At 43.5% G+C, this 16463-nt stretch overlaps 1 protein-coding gene across 5 annotated transcripts in view; it reads right to left on the reverse strand.

Annotated features, from left to right (window-relative positions):
* LOC137369448 (paralemmin-1-like) overlaps positions 1-16463 on the reverse strand; it is a 492534-nt gene that overhangs the window by 9437 nt on the left and 466634 nt on the right. For 3 of the 5 annotated variants that reach the window (XM_068030674.1, XM_068030675.1, XM_068030677.1), the window contains one exon: positions 6049-11739. The exons of 1 other annotated variant lie outside the window; for it this stretch is intronic. In XM_068030674.1, the coding sequence (XP_067886775.1) occupies positions 11647-11739 (93 nt within the window). In that variant the 3' untranslated portion in view covers positions 6049-11646. Of the gene's footprint in view, positions 1-6048; positions 11740-16463 lie in introns of those variants that run through there. One more of the 5 variants, XM_068030676.1, reaches the window with a different exon arrangement.

Consider the following 16463-nt stretch of genomic DNA (forward strand, 5'->3'; position numbering starts at 1 on the left):
ATTATCCACGTTATTCCTCCTGCCTTTCAAAAGCCCACACTGTCTAAAGTTTAACCATTACTCTCTTGAAATTGAGAATGATATGTGGTTCCTGCCTTTTGAAAGAAACGTTAAACCGAGGCCCCGTCTGCCCTTTCAGATTGATGTAAAAATCCTATGACGCTATTTCAAAGAAGAGCAGGGGAATTCTCCCTGGTGTCCTGGGCCAACATTTATCCCTCAACCAACATCACTAAAACAGATGATCTGGTTATCATCACATTGCTGTGTGTGGGAGCTTGCTGCGTGTAAATTGGCTGCTGCATTTCCTACATTACAATAGTGAATACACGTCAAAAGTACTTAATTGGCTGTAAAGCACTTTGGGATGTCCTGTGCTAGTTAAGGGTGCTAAATAAATAAATGTAAGTCTTTCTTTTCTTTGCACTATTGGACAATAGGTTAATAGTATAGAAGCTTTCAAAATATTGTACAAATGAGTTTTCCAGTTGCTTGAATTTTGAACAGGGGGAAATATACAACTTGTTAAAAGCAGAATGATATTGTTCACCAGCCCTCACCCTACACTCAAAAGATAAAATAAACTGCAGTTGACAAATAGAGAAAGAAGCTGAATAGGATTGGACAGGAAAAGGTAAATCCTGAATATTACTTTAAATTGCACTGTGAGGGTGGGGCAAGGGGATTCACATTCAAAGATAGTAAAATAGGAATTTAGGACTGATACCAAAAAATTCGTATTCACAACAAGAGTGGTCAACATGTGGAAAGGACTTCCAGAGAGGGATGCAAACCCTATGATCTTTAATGAATTATTGAATGTTGCAACAAGAAGCTCTTCCCGTTGAGGCTGCTGTGAATGTCTTGCTGAAATGCATCTGAAATGTGATAGCAACACTGAAAGAAACTGGAAGCAACCAAAACCAATTACAAACAGGGACAGATCACCGTGATGAAGCCCTCCGTTCACAAATCGCATTTGTTGCGCCGGTGGCTTAAGGCAGTGGTATCATTTTGTGATGTGGTCATTTGTTAGAGTTGTATTTTGAAAAGCATTTAGAGAGCATCTTGTCACTCTTGCCTTTCTAATATTCAAAACATTTAACATGTGAGTAAGTCTGGATGGCCCTCCGTGTCTGTAGTGATCTTGTAATACTATCAGAGAGTGGAAGAGGCCTAGCTTGGTTACAGAACAATATTTCCATCACTGATTGGGAATCCACAGTAAGGTAAAATGGAAGAAGTAGGTTATATCCTCTGAAAAATCAGACTATTACTGTTAATGTCATTCAGTTTTGCACACACCAGATAACTAATAACAAATCATAGAATAGTACAGCAGAGAATGAGGCCATTCAGCCCACTGAGTTGGTGCTGGCTCTTCCAAAGAGCAATCCAGATAGTCTCAGTCTCTACTCTTTCGCCATATTCCCTACAATTCTTTCTCCTTCAAATATTTATCCAATTCCCTTTTGAAAGCTTCTATTGAATGTTAGAATATAGTTATAGACTAACATCCCAGCCTGTTTTCTGCAGAATAAAAAACAGGGGTGAATGAGGAAAAGGTGTTCTGGAATATTCCCATAGTATTTGGAGACAAATATTGATTCGACATTTGAACCACAACAATTAAGTCTATTTAACAAATATTGGGGTTGATTTTGAGTTCTTTCACCTAGTGTTAATGGCCTCAAAAAGCAGTCAGTAGACTTACTGCCTAATTTACATCGATGACATATTTAAAGCAGGTATCCAAAGCAGTCACCTGTTTCAGACAATAGGATGAAAACTGAGGTCTTACGATGTAAATAGAACCCTGATTGCCATTTTAGGTAGAAACCGGATGGCATTGCATGGGGAGAAAGAGGCCTGGGCTGTGAAATTAGAGGGAAGGATGAAGGTTTACAATGTGCATATTGGGAAGAACCAGCTCAAGGCAAGGACCTGGCTCTTTTCTTCATCCTTGCTTTCATAATGAAAGATAGTGGTGTTCAAGAAAATAAAATGCATTGCAATGTGCCCATTGCCATTGTAATGCAGTAGTATGGTTAGCCATGTACAGTTGTGCCTCACCTGCCAATAAGGTTACCAGGCACCACTGTCACGCACCTCCCAAGAGTCTGGAAATACCTGAGGACAGATGTTGCTGGAATTGATTGAGGCTGGTGAACATGACCCTGGTGGCAAGGTACTGCCAGGGAGGAGACAACGAGGGCAGGAGGAAGTAAAAGAAAATGGCATCTCTCAAAGGGGAAATGCATCATGTGCTGAGGTACTGCATCATATAACCTCAAGAAGGTCCTAGATTTGACCTGAGATCTGTACTGAATTAACTACTTTCAGTGGGACTGGTAGTGAGGGAACTACAGTGTTTAGGGACACAGCAGGAGTGGGGCAGGGCGGGGGTGGGATGGGTGGGGGGTGCGGGAGGCAGAATTGTCACTCCTCATTGCTGGAAAGTGCACCTTTGTGGGTATCAGGTGAGGACAGGACTGGGTGTCAATCATTAAAGCACTCAATACTCAGGGGTTTGATAGGGTAGATGCAGAAGAAATGGTTCCACTTTTGGGGAATCCAAAATTGTGGGCCATAAATATAAGATAAGCACTAATAAATCCAATAGGGAATTCAGGAGAAACTTCTTTACCCAGAAAGTGGTGAGAATGTGGAACTCGCTACCAAATGGAGTGGATGAGGTGACTGGGATTGGATGCATTTAAGAGAAAGCTAGATAAGCTACAAAAGGGAGAAAGGAAAAGAAGGCTATGCTGATAGGGTTAGTTAAAGATGGGTGGGAGGGTGCTGGTGTCAAGCATAATCATGGCATGGAGCAGTTGGGCCAAATAACCATATTCAGTGTTGTAAATTCTATGTAATTCTATGCAATATCAGTAAAGTTTCTTAGTACAGTAACATTAATAACAAATTCTCATAACAGGTGAGAGTCTTTTGATGAATGGTAGAGAGAAATATCTTGCAGAGGCAGTACCTAGATTTTCAGGATTTATCTTATTTTTTATTTAGAGATACAGCACTGAAACAGGCCCTTTGGCCCACCGAGTCTGTGCCAACCAAGAACCACCCATTTATACTAACCCTACAGTAATGCCATATTCCCTACCACCTACCTACACTAAGGGCAATTTACAATGGCCAATTTACCTATCACCTGCAAGTCTTTGGCGGTGGGAGGAAACCGGAGCACCCGGCGAAAACCCACACGGTATTATGAAAGAGTTTAGGAAAATAAATAGCGAAAGATTGGGCTGGATTTTATGCAGCTGGCAGGCTCATGATGCTGGGCCAGAAAGGCAAGGGGAACCCCACTTTAGACTTTTTGGGGACTCCCCGGGTGCATTTTACAGCCCTCAGGCAGTTAATTGCTGAGCACCAGCGTTCCCGTCTCTTTAAGGACAGGGATCTTGCCTGCAAGAACTGCCGGCCAATCAGAGGGCTGGCAGCTCAACAGTCTCAGCAGCGCCACTGGCAGTGATGGCCACCGCTGTAGGCTCGGGACCAGGAGCAGCGCTGGAGCCCTGGAGAGCAGGTAAGTGGGGCAGGCTCATCGGGGCCAGTCAGACAGGCCCTAGCGAGAGGTGTTGGGGGTAGTGGTTGTTGAGGGTGGGGGGCAGTGTTGGTGCAGGGGTGGCCTTTGCTGCCGGGGTACTCTCCATAGGCCACAGATTTCCCAAGCAGGTGATCCACCGCCCCTCCCTGCAGCCCACAGGGAGGGTGCCTGGTAAAATGCCAGCGGCAGTGGGAAGAGGCCATTTATTGGCCACTTAATGTCATGTAGTGTAGTGGTGACCTCACCTTTAATAAGCTTTACTCTTAAGAGACCAGGCCTCTGATGTAACTGATGACATCCATCATCATACATATATAAGGAGGGAACAACATTTTGAAAGAGACACTGAGCACACGGCCTGCAGACAGAGCACACACAGCAGCGTGGACAAGACCTGGACCTGAGTAATGTGTAGTGCTCATACAAGGTAAATAGTTAAGGTAATAAAGAGTATTCTGTTGAATCTGAATGTTAAGTCTGCAACTATCTTTAAGAAGACTTAAATCACAGCACAACACTACACTTAAGGGTCTCAATTGACCTCTTTGTGGGAAGGCCGTCCTTGGCCTTCTCCACCCCTAACAAGATTGAAGGGTGTCAGGAAGGCGATGGGCATTCCATCCCCCCGCCTTCCCTCGCTAGTTTATGGACACCCCCCACCCCCCGCCTCCCTGCCCGTCCCTAGAGGGCTGATAAAATTCAGCCCATTGTTTTGACTGATCGCAGAGTCAGTAATAAGGGGTCATCAACATTGGACTATCACTTGAAAAATAAATGGAAAAATTCGAAGAAATGTTTTGACTCAGAAATATTAGAACATGAAATGCTTTGCCATAAATGCCTCTTGAGGTAGAGGGTGCAGCATCATTTAAAATGGAATTGGATGTTTGGAAAGGAAGAATCTAAAAGGACAAAGGGAAAAGGGTCAGGAAATGGGATTGGAGTAGAGATTGGAGAGCTGGCACGTGCACAAGGATGATGGGCTGAATGGTCTTCTTCAGTACTAAAAGGGTTATGGAATTAAGGCAGCTAGGTGGAGTTAAGATACAGATCAACCATGTTCTAAATAAATGGCAGAACAGGCTCGAGGAACTGAATGACCTCCTCCTGTTCCTACGTTCCTTCTGCAAATTTGAGGATTCCTAACATCTGGCAGGGCTACTGGATGTAGCTACTAGATACGATGGGCTGAACCTTATGAGCGTGCCGCAAATCACGGTGATGCGCTCTGATCTCGGCAGTCTTCCCGTGCGGATGCGCCGTCACTGAGCAGCCACGATATTTTGCGTGCGGGCTCATTTAACTGGAGGGGGCAGAGTGACTGCCCCACTGATATACAGGGGGTGGTCACTCTGTCCCCAGCAACGGCGTCCGGCGCCACCGTGCAGGCACCTGCGGCATTTTTAAAGGGCTTCAAGCCCTTCAGCTAGATTGAAAATTTTAAAGGTGCCGCCGCACTGAAATGAAAAATAAAATGTTATTGAAACTTTCAATCCCCTCTCCCACCGACCCGCCCCCACACCACTGAATTATCAATAAATAAAATAACCTATCCTCCCGGAAAACCAATTTTTAAAATGACGACCTTTCATGCTCCAACTTCAGCACCTTTGCCCCTCAAGCCCTTCTCACCATCCCCACACCCAATCAGAGTGGTTTTCCCCGCTCCCTCCCCCCTGAAATTTTTACTCCTCCCCCCCTCCCACCAATGTCATGTTAGAATTAGAATTAGAACATTACAGCGCAGTACAGGCCCTTCGGCCCTCGATGTTGCGCCGACCTGTGAAACCATCTGACCTACACTATTCCATTTTCATCCATATGTCTATCCAATGACCACTTAAATGCCCTTAAAGTTGGCGAGTCTACTATTGTTGCAGGGAGGGCGTTCCACGCCCCTACTACTCTTTGAGTAAAGAAACTACCTCTGACATCTGTCCTATATCTATCACCCCTCAACTTAAAACTATGTCCCCTCGTGTTTGCCATCACCATCCGAGGAAAAAGACTCTCACTATCCACCCTATCTAACCCTCTGATTATCTTATATGTCTCAGAACACCGAACGGAGTTCCGAAGGCGCGGGAGTTCCGGCCACAGCGGCTGGGATATCGGTGTGGGACAGCCGTCGCTACCAGGTAAGTAATTATTCTTTAATTTTACTATCATTTAGATATGAAAATAAGGGCCCCGCCGCCAAGCAGTGGTGGGCCTCTCCCGGACGAATTGTCTGGGCACCCACGCCATGACCCCTGACGATGGAGGGCGAGTAAAATTCCGCCGATGTAGCAAGAAGGGAAAGTTGAAATCAATCTTCAAGTGCACCAGATCCTCAAGCCACATATAGAGGTTAAAAAAAAATTCAGACACACCAACAGTGCATCCCAGTTCCTTATGAGGAAGACCATCAAAAAATTGCAACAATTTTCCCCCACACAATGAATCTCCATTCTTAAGGCTGAATAAACACAAGAGAAAGATAAGCAAAGCCAGGTTTTATTGCAACATAGTCCTGCATAGTGATATACATCTTTGTTGCTCCACTGGAGCTCTCCTTACAAAAATACTGAGCCAATATTCACTTTAAAATATATTTATAATTCCATAAAGTTTAGGCATTGTTTGGATAGCTACATAACAAAAGTTCATAACATCAGATCGAGAAAATAAAGTTTCAATACATTGGCGTTGCCAACAAAAAAAATCTGAACCGCTCGCACTATTCTGCTGCACCAGTTATGTTAATGTGTCATTGTGAACATGTTGGGTAATTTTGATTGACTAGGAACACCTACCTGATTGACTGACTGAAGACTGATTTTGTTTCAATTGTCTGTATCACACTTTATAACACACCCTGCTTCACCACATAGATCCCTACACTATTACATGTAACCTACATTATCACATATACTCTACATTATACTACACTTTAATGCATCCTACATCATAATAGATGTTACCAAATATACCACACCTTATAAACACGTATACTCTTCATAACACATGTTTTGTTACAACCATGTACCCAAACCTTATGGCATTTTCAATGCTGTGTAGAACTATATATTGCAATGTTATTACGTTATTATATAACCTATCCTATATCACATGTATCCAATGTAATATCACACCGTGTGCTGTCACATTGCCTACATTAATTCACACCCATGTTATCATATATACTCTATTATACCACACATCCTACACAATCATTGTCTTAACATTAATATACGCATCATATTAGGACACATGCCCTGCCTTATCACTTGTCCTGGACCCTAATTCCCACCAGCTACAATACAATTTCTATTAGTGGGAAATGTGTTTGCACGAACTATGCAATATCCTTCTATCTTTCAGGATCGGGGGCAGAGAATTGATGTTAGAGCCCATTGGAAAGTAATATTCTTTAGAGAAAGGAATAAAAGAACACAAAGCCATGTATAGGTGACGTAGGGTGGGGGGAGGCTTGATGGAGCATAAACACCAGTATAGATCAGCTGGGCCAAATGGCCTGTTTCTGTGCTGTAAATTCAGTGTAAATCTATGGATAGCGGAGGGCAAGTCACCCTTGAGCAGGGCAAGTCACCATTTCCAGCAAACTTTCAGCGAGTGCTACTGGTGTGAGAAATAGCTCAGATAGAGTAGAATCTGGATGGTTCTCTTCCCTGGTGATCGATTTTCTTAATCTTGAGCTGAGAACGCCAACACTCTATAAACTGAAAGTTTATCCTCTTCAAAGGTGGGGCAGAATTTTGCAAGAAAATACAGCTCAGTGAACTAAAAGGAAAGTGACCACTGTTCAGGTAGGCTGTGTATCCACAGTAACATGCAGAATCCCCCCAGAGTAGACTTAAGAGGAGAAAATGTTTCCACTTGAGTCCAAAACTAGGCCATAAATACAAAAAATAAATCCAATCAGAAAATCAGGAGAAATGTCTTTACCCAGAAGGTGAAACACGCTACGTACATGAGTGTGAAAGGAATAGAAGGCTATGCTGATGGGGTTAGATAAAGAGAGACAGGAGGAAGCTTGTGTGGAACATAGAACTGTTGGGCTCAGTGATCTGTTTCTGTGCTGTAGACCTGAAGTAACTCAATGTGGAAATAGTGAATATATTCATGCAGGGAAAAGATGGCATTATTTGTCTCCGCCGAACCCAACAGAATGCCCCAATAAATTGAAAACAATCCATGTTACTTTCTTTTTTGTGTGCTACATTCCTAAACCAACACAGGTATATAGTGGAGACAGAGCATGAAATGCAGAGTCAGGTCAGGCAATGGGAAAACATCACTGAAATACTACATTTTCGCCCACTCACAGGTACAAGCACAACCTCAACTTTCTGGTAAACAAATACTAGATTATCCGCATTGTGCAGCACCATAAACATCAAACAGATGCTTCCTCACCAACTGTCGCTGATCAGAATACACATTGGTACTAAATTCCGGAAAATGAGCAGGGTGTGCCATTGCGTAGTACCAATCTTTTGGGCACATCGTAGCTTATCAGGTCAGGAGAATCCTCGCAGAATCATTGGCATTTATGTCCCTATCTAAAAGGGCATTGTGATCATATTGAGGACTTTTCAACCAAACTATGCCCCCTTGAAGCACCAAGAGCAGCTTGCTCAGAAACCTCAGCTGATATTAGGCTGGAAGAAGTTAGCATTCTCACAGATTCTAGCAGTTGCAGTGCAAACCTGAGTGACAGCTTATCTTGCTTGTTATTTATTCCCAGGATTGCAGTGGTCTTCAAGGTGAAGTCCTCTAATGCGCTCCTTTTGACCATCCCCCCTGAATTTGGTAATTACGCGATTGCATAAGCTCAATATTTTTCATAATTTGCAAAGAGAGAAAATACAAATCAATAAAAACACAATGAGGCATGAGTACTGCTTGGTTGGGCAAAAATGGTCATGCAAAAAAGATAAAAGACCTGTCCCTTTAAGGGAGAAAGTTAATGCAGACGTATCCCTAGTCAGGGTTCCAAACAATAAACCTTCACCCCTCTGCTTTTTTTAAGGAGTTGACGTAATCACCTGTAAATTTCACAACCATAGACATTTCAGTGAAATGAAGCACACAGGACATTATAAATAAAATGGAGAAGGGAAAACTCATGGAGGAACTACTAACTGCCTCTGACCATCACATTGTATTGACTAGTAACCTTTCCTCGTCAATGCCGCCCTTGACAAGTTTTCCTGTGTTCAGAGCAAAATGTGGCAGCGGGCCGTCATAAAAAGCCCAACAAACAATTACATTGCTATTACATCATATTGCATTGCATCTGCCACTCCTTGACTCCCAGATAAGGTAGTGCACCCTACACAACTTCATTTCAATCTCTTAAAATGCCTCTTTCTAGTCTTTAGATTGAAGGCTTTCCTGAAAGGGGAGTGAACCCATGTAGGACATCCAAGAGGTAAGGCCAGGATTGGCCTGGAGCCTCTCGGAATTGAAGATTAATCTCCAGGACACTGCTGCGGGGAACACCAAGGAGAAAAGTCATAGGGGCATTAAAAATAATTGCATTTTTTTTCATTTTGTTTGTTAGTTGTAAAAATATCAGAGATGGTGTAATGGCTGATGGACCAGAATTATTATATCAGGTAATGAAGAGTCTTTTCACTTTCCAATTGGCCATGGGAAGGTTGGGGTGCCATGATGATGGATCTGTCAGCCAACCAAAGGCAGGAGTGTGGGGGTGGGGCAGTTGGGGGTGGGTCATGTGATGAAACCTCCAGGAATACATCCAACTAGAGTGGGTAACCCTAAGAAGAGGCTAAGTAAAGTACAGCAAAAATATACCTTCCCCCGCTACACCTTCACGAATTCAAAAGTGCAAGAAGGTAGTAAAATGGAGATTTAACAATGACTTCTTGGTGCGCATGGTACCAAGGGCTTTGGGTTGCTTTGGGATGAACAATACGTCAATCATCAGTCAGTCTGTTAGCATTACTGGTGCCAAACAACAGCCTTTGGAACAGCAAATAAACCAATATGCGCAGGTCTGTAATAAAGACTTAAAATGTAGAATCAGGTTATGGTAGAGAGAGAAACCTCACTGAAAACACAGCTGCTTGTGTAAATTCTCAGGCCCACAAGCATAATCTCAATGTGCAATAATTCACATCTATATGTATGTATATATATTTATATATAGAGATGAAAACAAAATATGTTATAGGTTAGTACCTCCCTTTATCTGCAAAATTAACTCCTCACTCAGTCCCATAATTATCAATTGTCCACAAAATTGTTGGCTCGTTGGATCACTGATGAATCATATTTTCATAGAACAAATTGCATATCACACACACAAATAAAGGAATAAATATAAACCCAGAAATTAATAATAGGCTGCAAAATACAATTGATGATATCTAGGTATTTTCTGCTACGATGAGGAGATTCAACAGTTTTAAGTGGAGTTGGAGTCCAGTGGTAATGTTTCCTCTTTTATTGTCCTGCGGCCTATGTTTATATTGTTCTATCTACACTCGTAACACATGCACGTGAGGTACTGAAAAGGCAGGGAACTGCATAGCACGAAGTCACAGCACTGGCACAATGTCATCTTAATGCTGCTTGCAGCACAGGATGCTCCCAATGGAAGTTTGATAGTCTTGTCATACAGTATCACTTAATTGAGAGAAAAAAAATACATTACATTTGAGTCAAAGTGATGGCCCCCGATCATCTTTAATTGATACAAAAGCACGGAAATAAACACCACAAATCTTTTGTAAGTCTCAAATGATTATCCACTGAGAATAGGAAACACTATCATGCAATTATCATGCCAGGTCTTCCTGTCATCTTATCCATTATTAAAACCTGCCTATTTTGTTCTGTGCCTCTTGGGGCCCTCCAAAAAACTAAAACAATATTTTTATATGGAATACAGTTTCTGCTGAAGTCCCAGGGACTATTTGACTAACCATGTCCATGTATATGATCTGTGCTGTTCAGTTCAATCATGGAATCCCATTTTCTGCTGTTTCCTCATCCACCCCTCCACTCAATGCTGGTAAATGAACTGCATGTAATGCAGACACATTTTGATTGTACTTCAACCGGCTCGGCCATTTACAAGAACAGGGAGCATGCAGAGAATAGACTGAGCCTGTGCTTCACGATCTTGATGCTTCAACCAAAAGATTATCCTTAGAAAAATATCGGATGCTTCAGTATAGCCACTCGGTTTGGGTGACCTACTGCCCTATTACTGGTTCTGCACCAATCAGCAACCCCCAAAGGAACACTCTCTCCATGTCCTTCCCCTCCACCACATGTAGACTGTCCAACTGTCCCTTTGCTTCTCAATCACGGCGCACACTACTCACTGCAATAAATTAAGAAAATAAAAGCATTAATCCTTGGCCTATTGCTCGTAGAGTTAGAATTGGAATAGTGGACTCTTTCTTTGCTGCTGCCAACTTTGACAATGTGTGAATGACAAAAGTGTAGGCTCAGGATGCACATCAAAGAGAGGGTGAAGAATTGATTGAGCCTGATGCTCTGCAGTTTTCTGCAGTACAACTTATTGGAATTTGCTGCCTTAGACAAAGCTCCCTGCCACTCTCAAAGACTGCATCAAGACACATCTCTTTCGCTGCTTTCCCCCCAGATAGGGAAGAGAAATGATTGCTTTAACTAAAAAGGAAAATAAGAGTGTATGCAAAAAAATGATCGGACCATGGCTATGTACACGGAGGCTAATACCATAGGAAATCTGAGCGACTGTGAATTAAACACAGCCCGTCGAGGATGAAATATGGGGTTGCTAGCAAATACAAGCAATCGGCTTTTCACGTTCTGCAGTCGCTGTCAAGGGAGTCCTTGCTTCTTTTCTTTCTTGTGGTATCTGGGTTGAACCTGAAAATTCAGAAGCTCCTCTCCATTCTTCACTGTTTCATCGTGCTCACAAGGGTGGCTGTTTGGTCTTCCTGCGGAGCGTGTGGCTTTGCAATGAATAAATACGCTACATTGCATCAGTCCTTCAGCAACAACAACAAATGCAAGATATTCTTGATCCTTTCCTTGAGTGGCGATGATGAGATTTACTGCTTCTCCTCATGGTTGGCATAAATGCCAGCTTCCCAGCGCAGAGCCATGGCACTCTTTCGGCGGGTCACCCTGGTGGCCTCAAGGACCTGGAAAAGTCGCAAAACCCAAGAGAAGTGAGCGAGAGGGAAATGGAGATCAAAGGCCAACAAAGGTTTTGAATTGAAAATTCATTCCTCAAAGTGAACTCCCATATCATGTTAACAGAAACCCCCACTACTCAGGGTAACATCTTCACCTAAAGCTTACACTTTGAAAGGTGCACCTTCCTAAATCTACACCGTAAATAATCTTCCCAGAATTATTTTTCTTTTATTTTCATTTGGTTGCGATAAAATAGACTGCTAGGAATCTAGCACTGCACTGCAGGCCCATTAACAACAGAAACAGAGTTATTCAGGTGTAATCCTCTGTCGTGGCAGTCTAGACATTAATCTTTCGGGTGCCACCCAGTCCACTGTGCTTTTCCTGTTTTTATTTTGTACTGTTCCATTGCCATCAAATCAACCGTTCAATTGTACAAATTGAACAGTCTTAGCTGTGATTCAGTTCATTAAGATTTGGAGAGTGTGGGGGTGGAGGCATAAATATAACAACATAAATTCGTGTTGCAATTCAGATTTAGATTCTTGTGGTAACTTCTTGGACTAGTTACAGAATTGCTGAACTGTGTTTTTGGTTGCAATACCATTTTTTGTCATCATGAGGCTGAATGATTCTAAACTGCTTTGTTTGGGAACATTAATTGACCTTTATTGACACATTAGGGAACTTAGTAATGGATTTAACAGCGACAGTGAAAAAGCACTGGCTGCAGCAATATTGCTACTTTGGCAGTGACTGGTTCAGCTCCACAGCTTGATCTTATTCCAATGCACTCACTGGCATTGGTTAGGCTGCTAATACTGACCTACTGATTCCTTCATACCCCTTTTTGTTTGGCTTTATTTCCAACTTGCGAGCACAATGTTCTAAATGAGGAACTGGGTAGCCATTTACATTCCAAATCTTTGCTGTTAGTCACTCAACTGGGGAGTCACTTTGAGAAGTAATTGGGTATTTAAATGAAAAGCAGAAACTAAAGATATCATTGGCTAACCTAGGCTGGATAGATTCACAATTGTTACATTCTGGTATCCATCCTATATGTTGAAACGGTTCCAGACTTCCTCCTGTGGGCAGCTCCAGTGCAGAAGAGGAAGTCTGAAGCTGGTAAGTCTCAACATGGTCATTTTACTCTTTTAAATCATAACACTTGTAAACAAAGTTAACTGGAATAAAACAAGCTGAATTATTAAATTCCAACCAACACAGTGCCTCTGAAAATATTTATTAATCTGGTGGAATATTTTTCCTGAATGAGAAGGGCCAAAGGATTCGATAGTGGCCTGAGATTGCGTGTTCCATGCAACTGAATATCAATCACCATAAACAGTGAATTGTGCTTGGAATATGGGCGTCACTGACAAGGCCAGCATTTGTTGCCCATCCCTAATTTCCCTTGAGAAGGTGGTGGTGAGCTGCCTTCTTGAACCACTGGATCCCGCGTAGTGAAGGTACACCCACAGTGCCGTTAGGGAGGAAGTTCCAGGACTTTGACCCAGTGATAGTGAAGGAACCAAGTCAGGATGGTGTGTGGTTTGGAAGGAACTTGCAGGTCATGGTGTTCCCATGCATTTGCTGCCCAAGGAGTCTTGGTGAGTTTATTTATTTATTTTACTTAGAGATACAGCACTGAAACAGGCCCTTCGGCCCACCGAGTCTGTGCCGACCATCAACCACCCATTTATACTAATCCTACATTAATCCCATATTCCTACCATATCCCCACCTTCCCCTACCACCTACCTATACTAGGGGCAATTTATAATGGCCAATTTACCTATCAACCTACAAGTCTTTGGCTGTGGGAGGAAACCGAAGCACCCAGCGAAAACCCACGCAGTCACAGGGAGAACTTGCAAACTCCGCACAGGCAGTACCCAGAATTGAACCCGGGTCCCTGGAGCTGTGAGGCTGTAGAGCTAACCACTGCGCCACTGTGCTGCCCTGCATGTACATCTTGTAGATGGTACACACTGCAGTGCATCTCGTAGATGGTACACACTGCTGCCACTGTGCGTCGCTGGTGGAGGGAGTGAATGTTGAAGGTGGTGGATGGGGTGCCAATCAAGCAAACTGCTTTGTCTTGGATGGTGTTGAGCTTCATGAGCGTTGTTGAGATTAGGATTGATAAACAATTAAAAACATTTCTCTCTCAGACACACAAATTCAGGCCTGTCCAAGTAAGCCCTTACATTCGGGTATTTGGAGGCAATTTTTTCGAATGAATTTTTAAACAGAGGCATGCTTTTGTGAAGGACGAGGTGTCGCCAATTGGTACATCAAGCATAGCCGATACTGGATACCATGTTCACGCCCAGCCTAGGTAAACTAAGACAGAATGTGCGGCATCTATTCAAAAACAACAGTCATTTATGAGATGGAGCACTTGGGGGTACAGATCATAGCACTTGGCTACAACAAACAAGGAGCATAAATACTTCATTTCAAATAATTGTCACCCCTTTTGACCACTAGCACCTTCTTACCTTGTGCTGTTGTGAATATCCACTCTAATCTCCACATGGTAAATACAGTAACCAACAATAGTTGGTGGAGGGTGGTGGGAGCAACGGAGAAAGAATTGGCTTTTATTTAGTATCTTATTAATGTCCTCAGGTTGTCACTGCTAAACTAATATATTTACTTTTCAATGTTGTTCTTCAGAAAATAAACATAGTTCCTTCTCTAATTTTAAAATATGATCAATAATTTGGGGAGAGCATGCTGACAATTTTTTTTGCTGCATATTTTGGGGGGGGATTTTATAATCGGGTTAAGGAATGTCTGTCAATTCCAGCAAAGATTCCCAGGACAGATTCAAAATAAAGCTCTTTATCCTTGCACCAACAGTGTGCATAAATTCTAGCCTTAATTGTTAGACAAGGGTATTAAGGGTCACGGAACGGAGGTGGGTCGATGGAGTTAAGATACAGATCAGCCATGGGTGGTGGAACTGGCTCGAAGGGCTGAATGGCCACCTCCTGTCCTACACTCTTTACAGAAAGAATCCCCTACTGCACATATGCGCCATTTCCCATTATCCACACCAGTTATCCTTTCTGTCTTGAAATTTGTGGGAGGTTAGTATTGTGGGCCTTCACTACTAAGGGCTAGTATGAGCCATGCTCCAAACTCATTCTACATGTGTCATAGCCCGTGGTGAGACAGGAAACTTTCAGCCTAGCGGATCTGACTTAATTCCATCTGACAGATGAAAGGCGGCACAGTGGCGCAGTGGTTACCACCGCAGCCTCACAGCTCCAGCGACCCGGGTTCAATTCTGGGTACTGCCTGTGTGGAGTTTGCAAGTTCTCCCTGTGTCTGCATGGGTTTCCTCCGGGTGCTCCGGTTTCTTCCCACATGCCAAAGACTTGCAGGTTGATAGGTAAATTGGCCTTTATAAATTGCCCATAGTATAGGTAGGTGGTAGGGAAATATAGGGACAGGTGGGGATGTGGTAGGAATATGGAATTAGTGTAGAATTAGTATAAATGGGTGGTTGATGGTCGGCACAGACTCGTGGGCCGAAGGGCCTGTTTCAGTGCTGTATCAATAAAAAAATAAATAAAAGATCAGAGTGGACAGCTGGTGTTCTACCCTGAGCCCCATTTTAAACATGCAGAGGGGGATTTTATTCTCTCCCATTGATAAGTTTGGAGGGGGGGGGGGGGAAGCATTTAATTGGGTGGGATGTTGGGGGGGTGGGGTCACCGCCACCTTCCTGCTTCCACCCCAATTAAGTCCATGGTGGAAAGGCCCATGGCCTTCCCACCCTGCTGCCAACTGAGGGCCTTAAGTGGGCAATTAATGGCCAATTAAGAGCCTCATCCCATCTCCACCGGTATTAGCCCAGCCGTGGGTGGGCCTGTTGCCATACGAGGAGGACAACAAGCAAACCCGTGTGGGTTGTTTGCTGGCTCCCAGGGCGGGGGCGGGGACGGGGGTGGGGGGTTCCTTGTTCAAAGGCAGTTAGTGCCTTATCGAGGGACCTGGCATTGGGAAGGGGGTGGCATGCTGAGTGCCACCCCCTGCCCTTTCTGCCGACCCTTCTACACCCCCCTCCCCTGCAAAATCCTCCCGCTGTGACTTACCTGTGTCCTGGGTCCCTTGACGATCCCAGGCCTCGGGTGGGTGCATTATTGGCAGCAGCCACTGCCTCCACAGTAGTGCTGCTGAGTAAAAGACAAATATCAACTGCTGCTGGAGGACCATCAATTCGGTGAAAGATGCTCTTTGGTCTGCCCGAAACTTGCTGGTCTTCCAGCGAAAAGAGTTGTCCACGACCGAGTGTTGCAGACTGGCACAGTCCAAGGACAAGGACTATGTGCTGAGGGACGCACTAAAGCTTGGGGCAGCCACTGCAAAGGTTCAATGAGGAAAGGCCACGGTGTAAGGTCCTCCCACCATAGTGAACCACCATAGTGAACCGGAACCTGTGTAAAACCCCTTGGGCTGTATGCACCAAAATATGGTTTTGCTGTGTAATGCAAATGTACATTGCACGTAAAATGGAATGGAAGGGTTGTGAGGTAACTCACATTCTGTATTGAAGAAAACTGATTTCTTTTGCACTTTCTGGAATGTCAACTTGGAACTGGTTGGAACTGTTTTATAATGCATTTTTTAAATAGATTTTTATGAATAAAGTATATTTTTGGAAAAAAAAGGAAAAGAGCTTCCAGCCTCTGATAGGTTGGCAGCCCTCAGC

Source organism: Heterodontus francisci, chromosome 4 (assembly GCF_036365525.1).
Source record: "Heterodontus francisci isolate sHetFra1 chromosome 4, sHetFra1.hap1, whole genome shotgun sequence".
NCBI classification, from domain to species: domain Eukaryota; kingdom Metazoa; phylum Chordata; class Chondrichthyes; order Heterodontiformes; family Heterodontidae; genus Heterodontus; species Heterodontus francisci.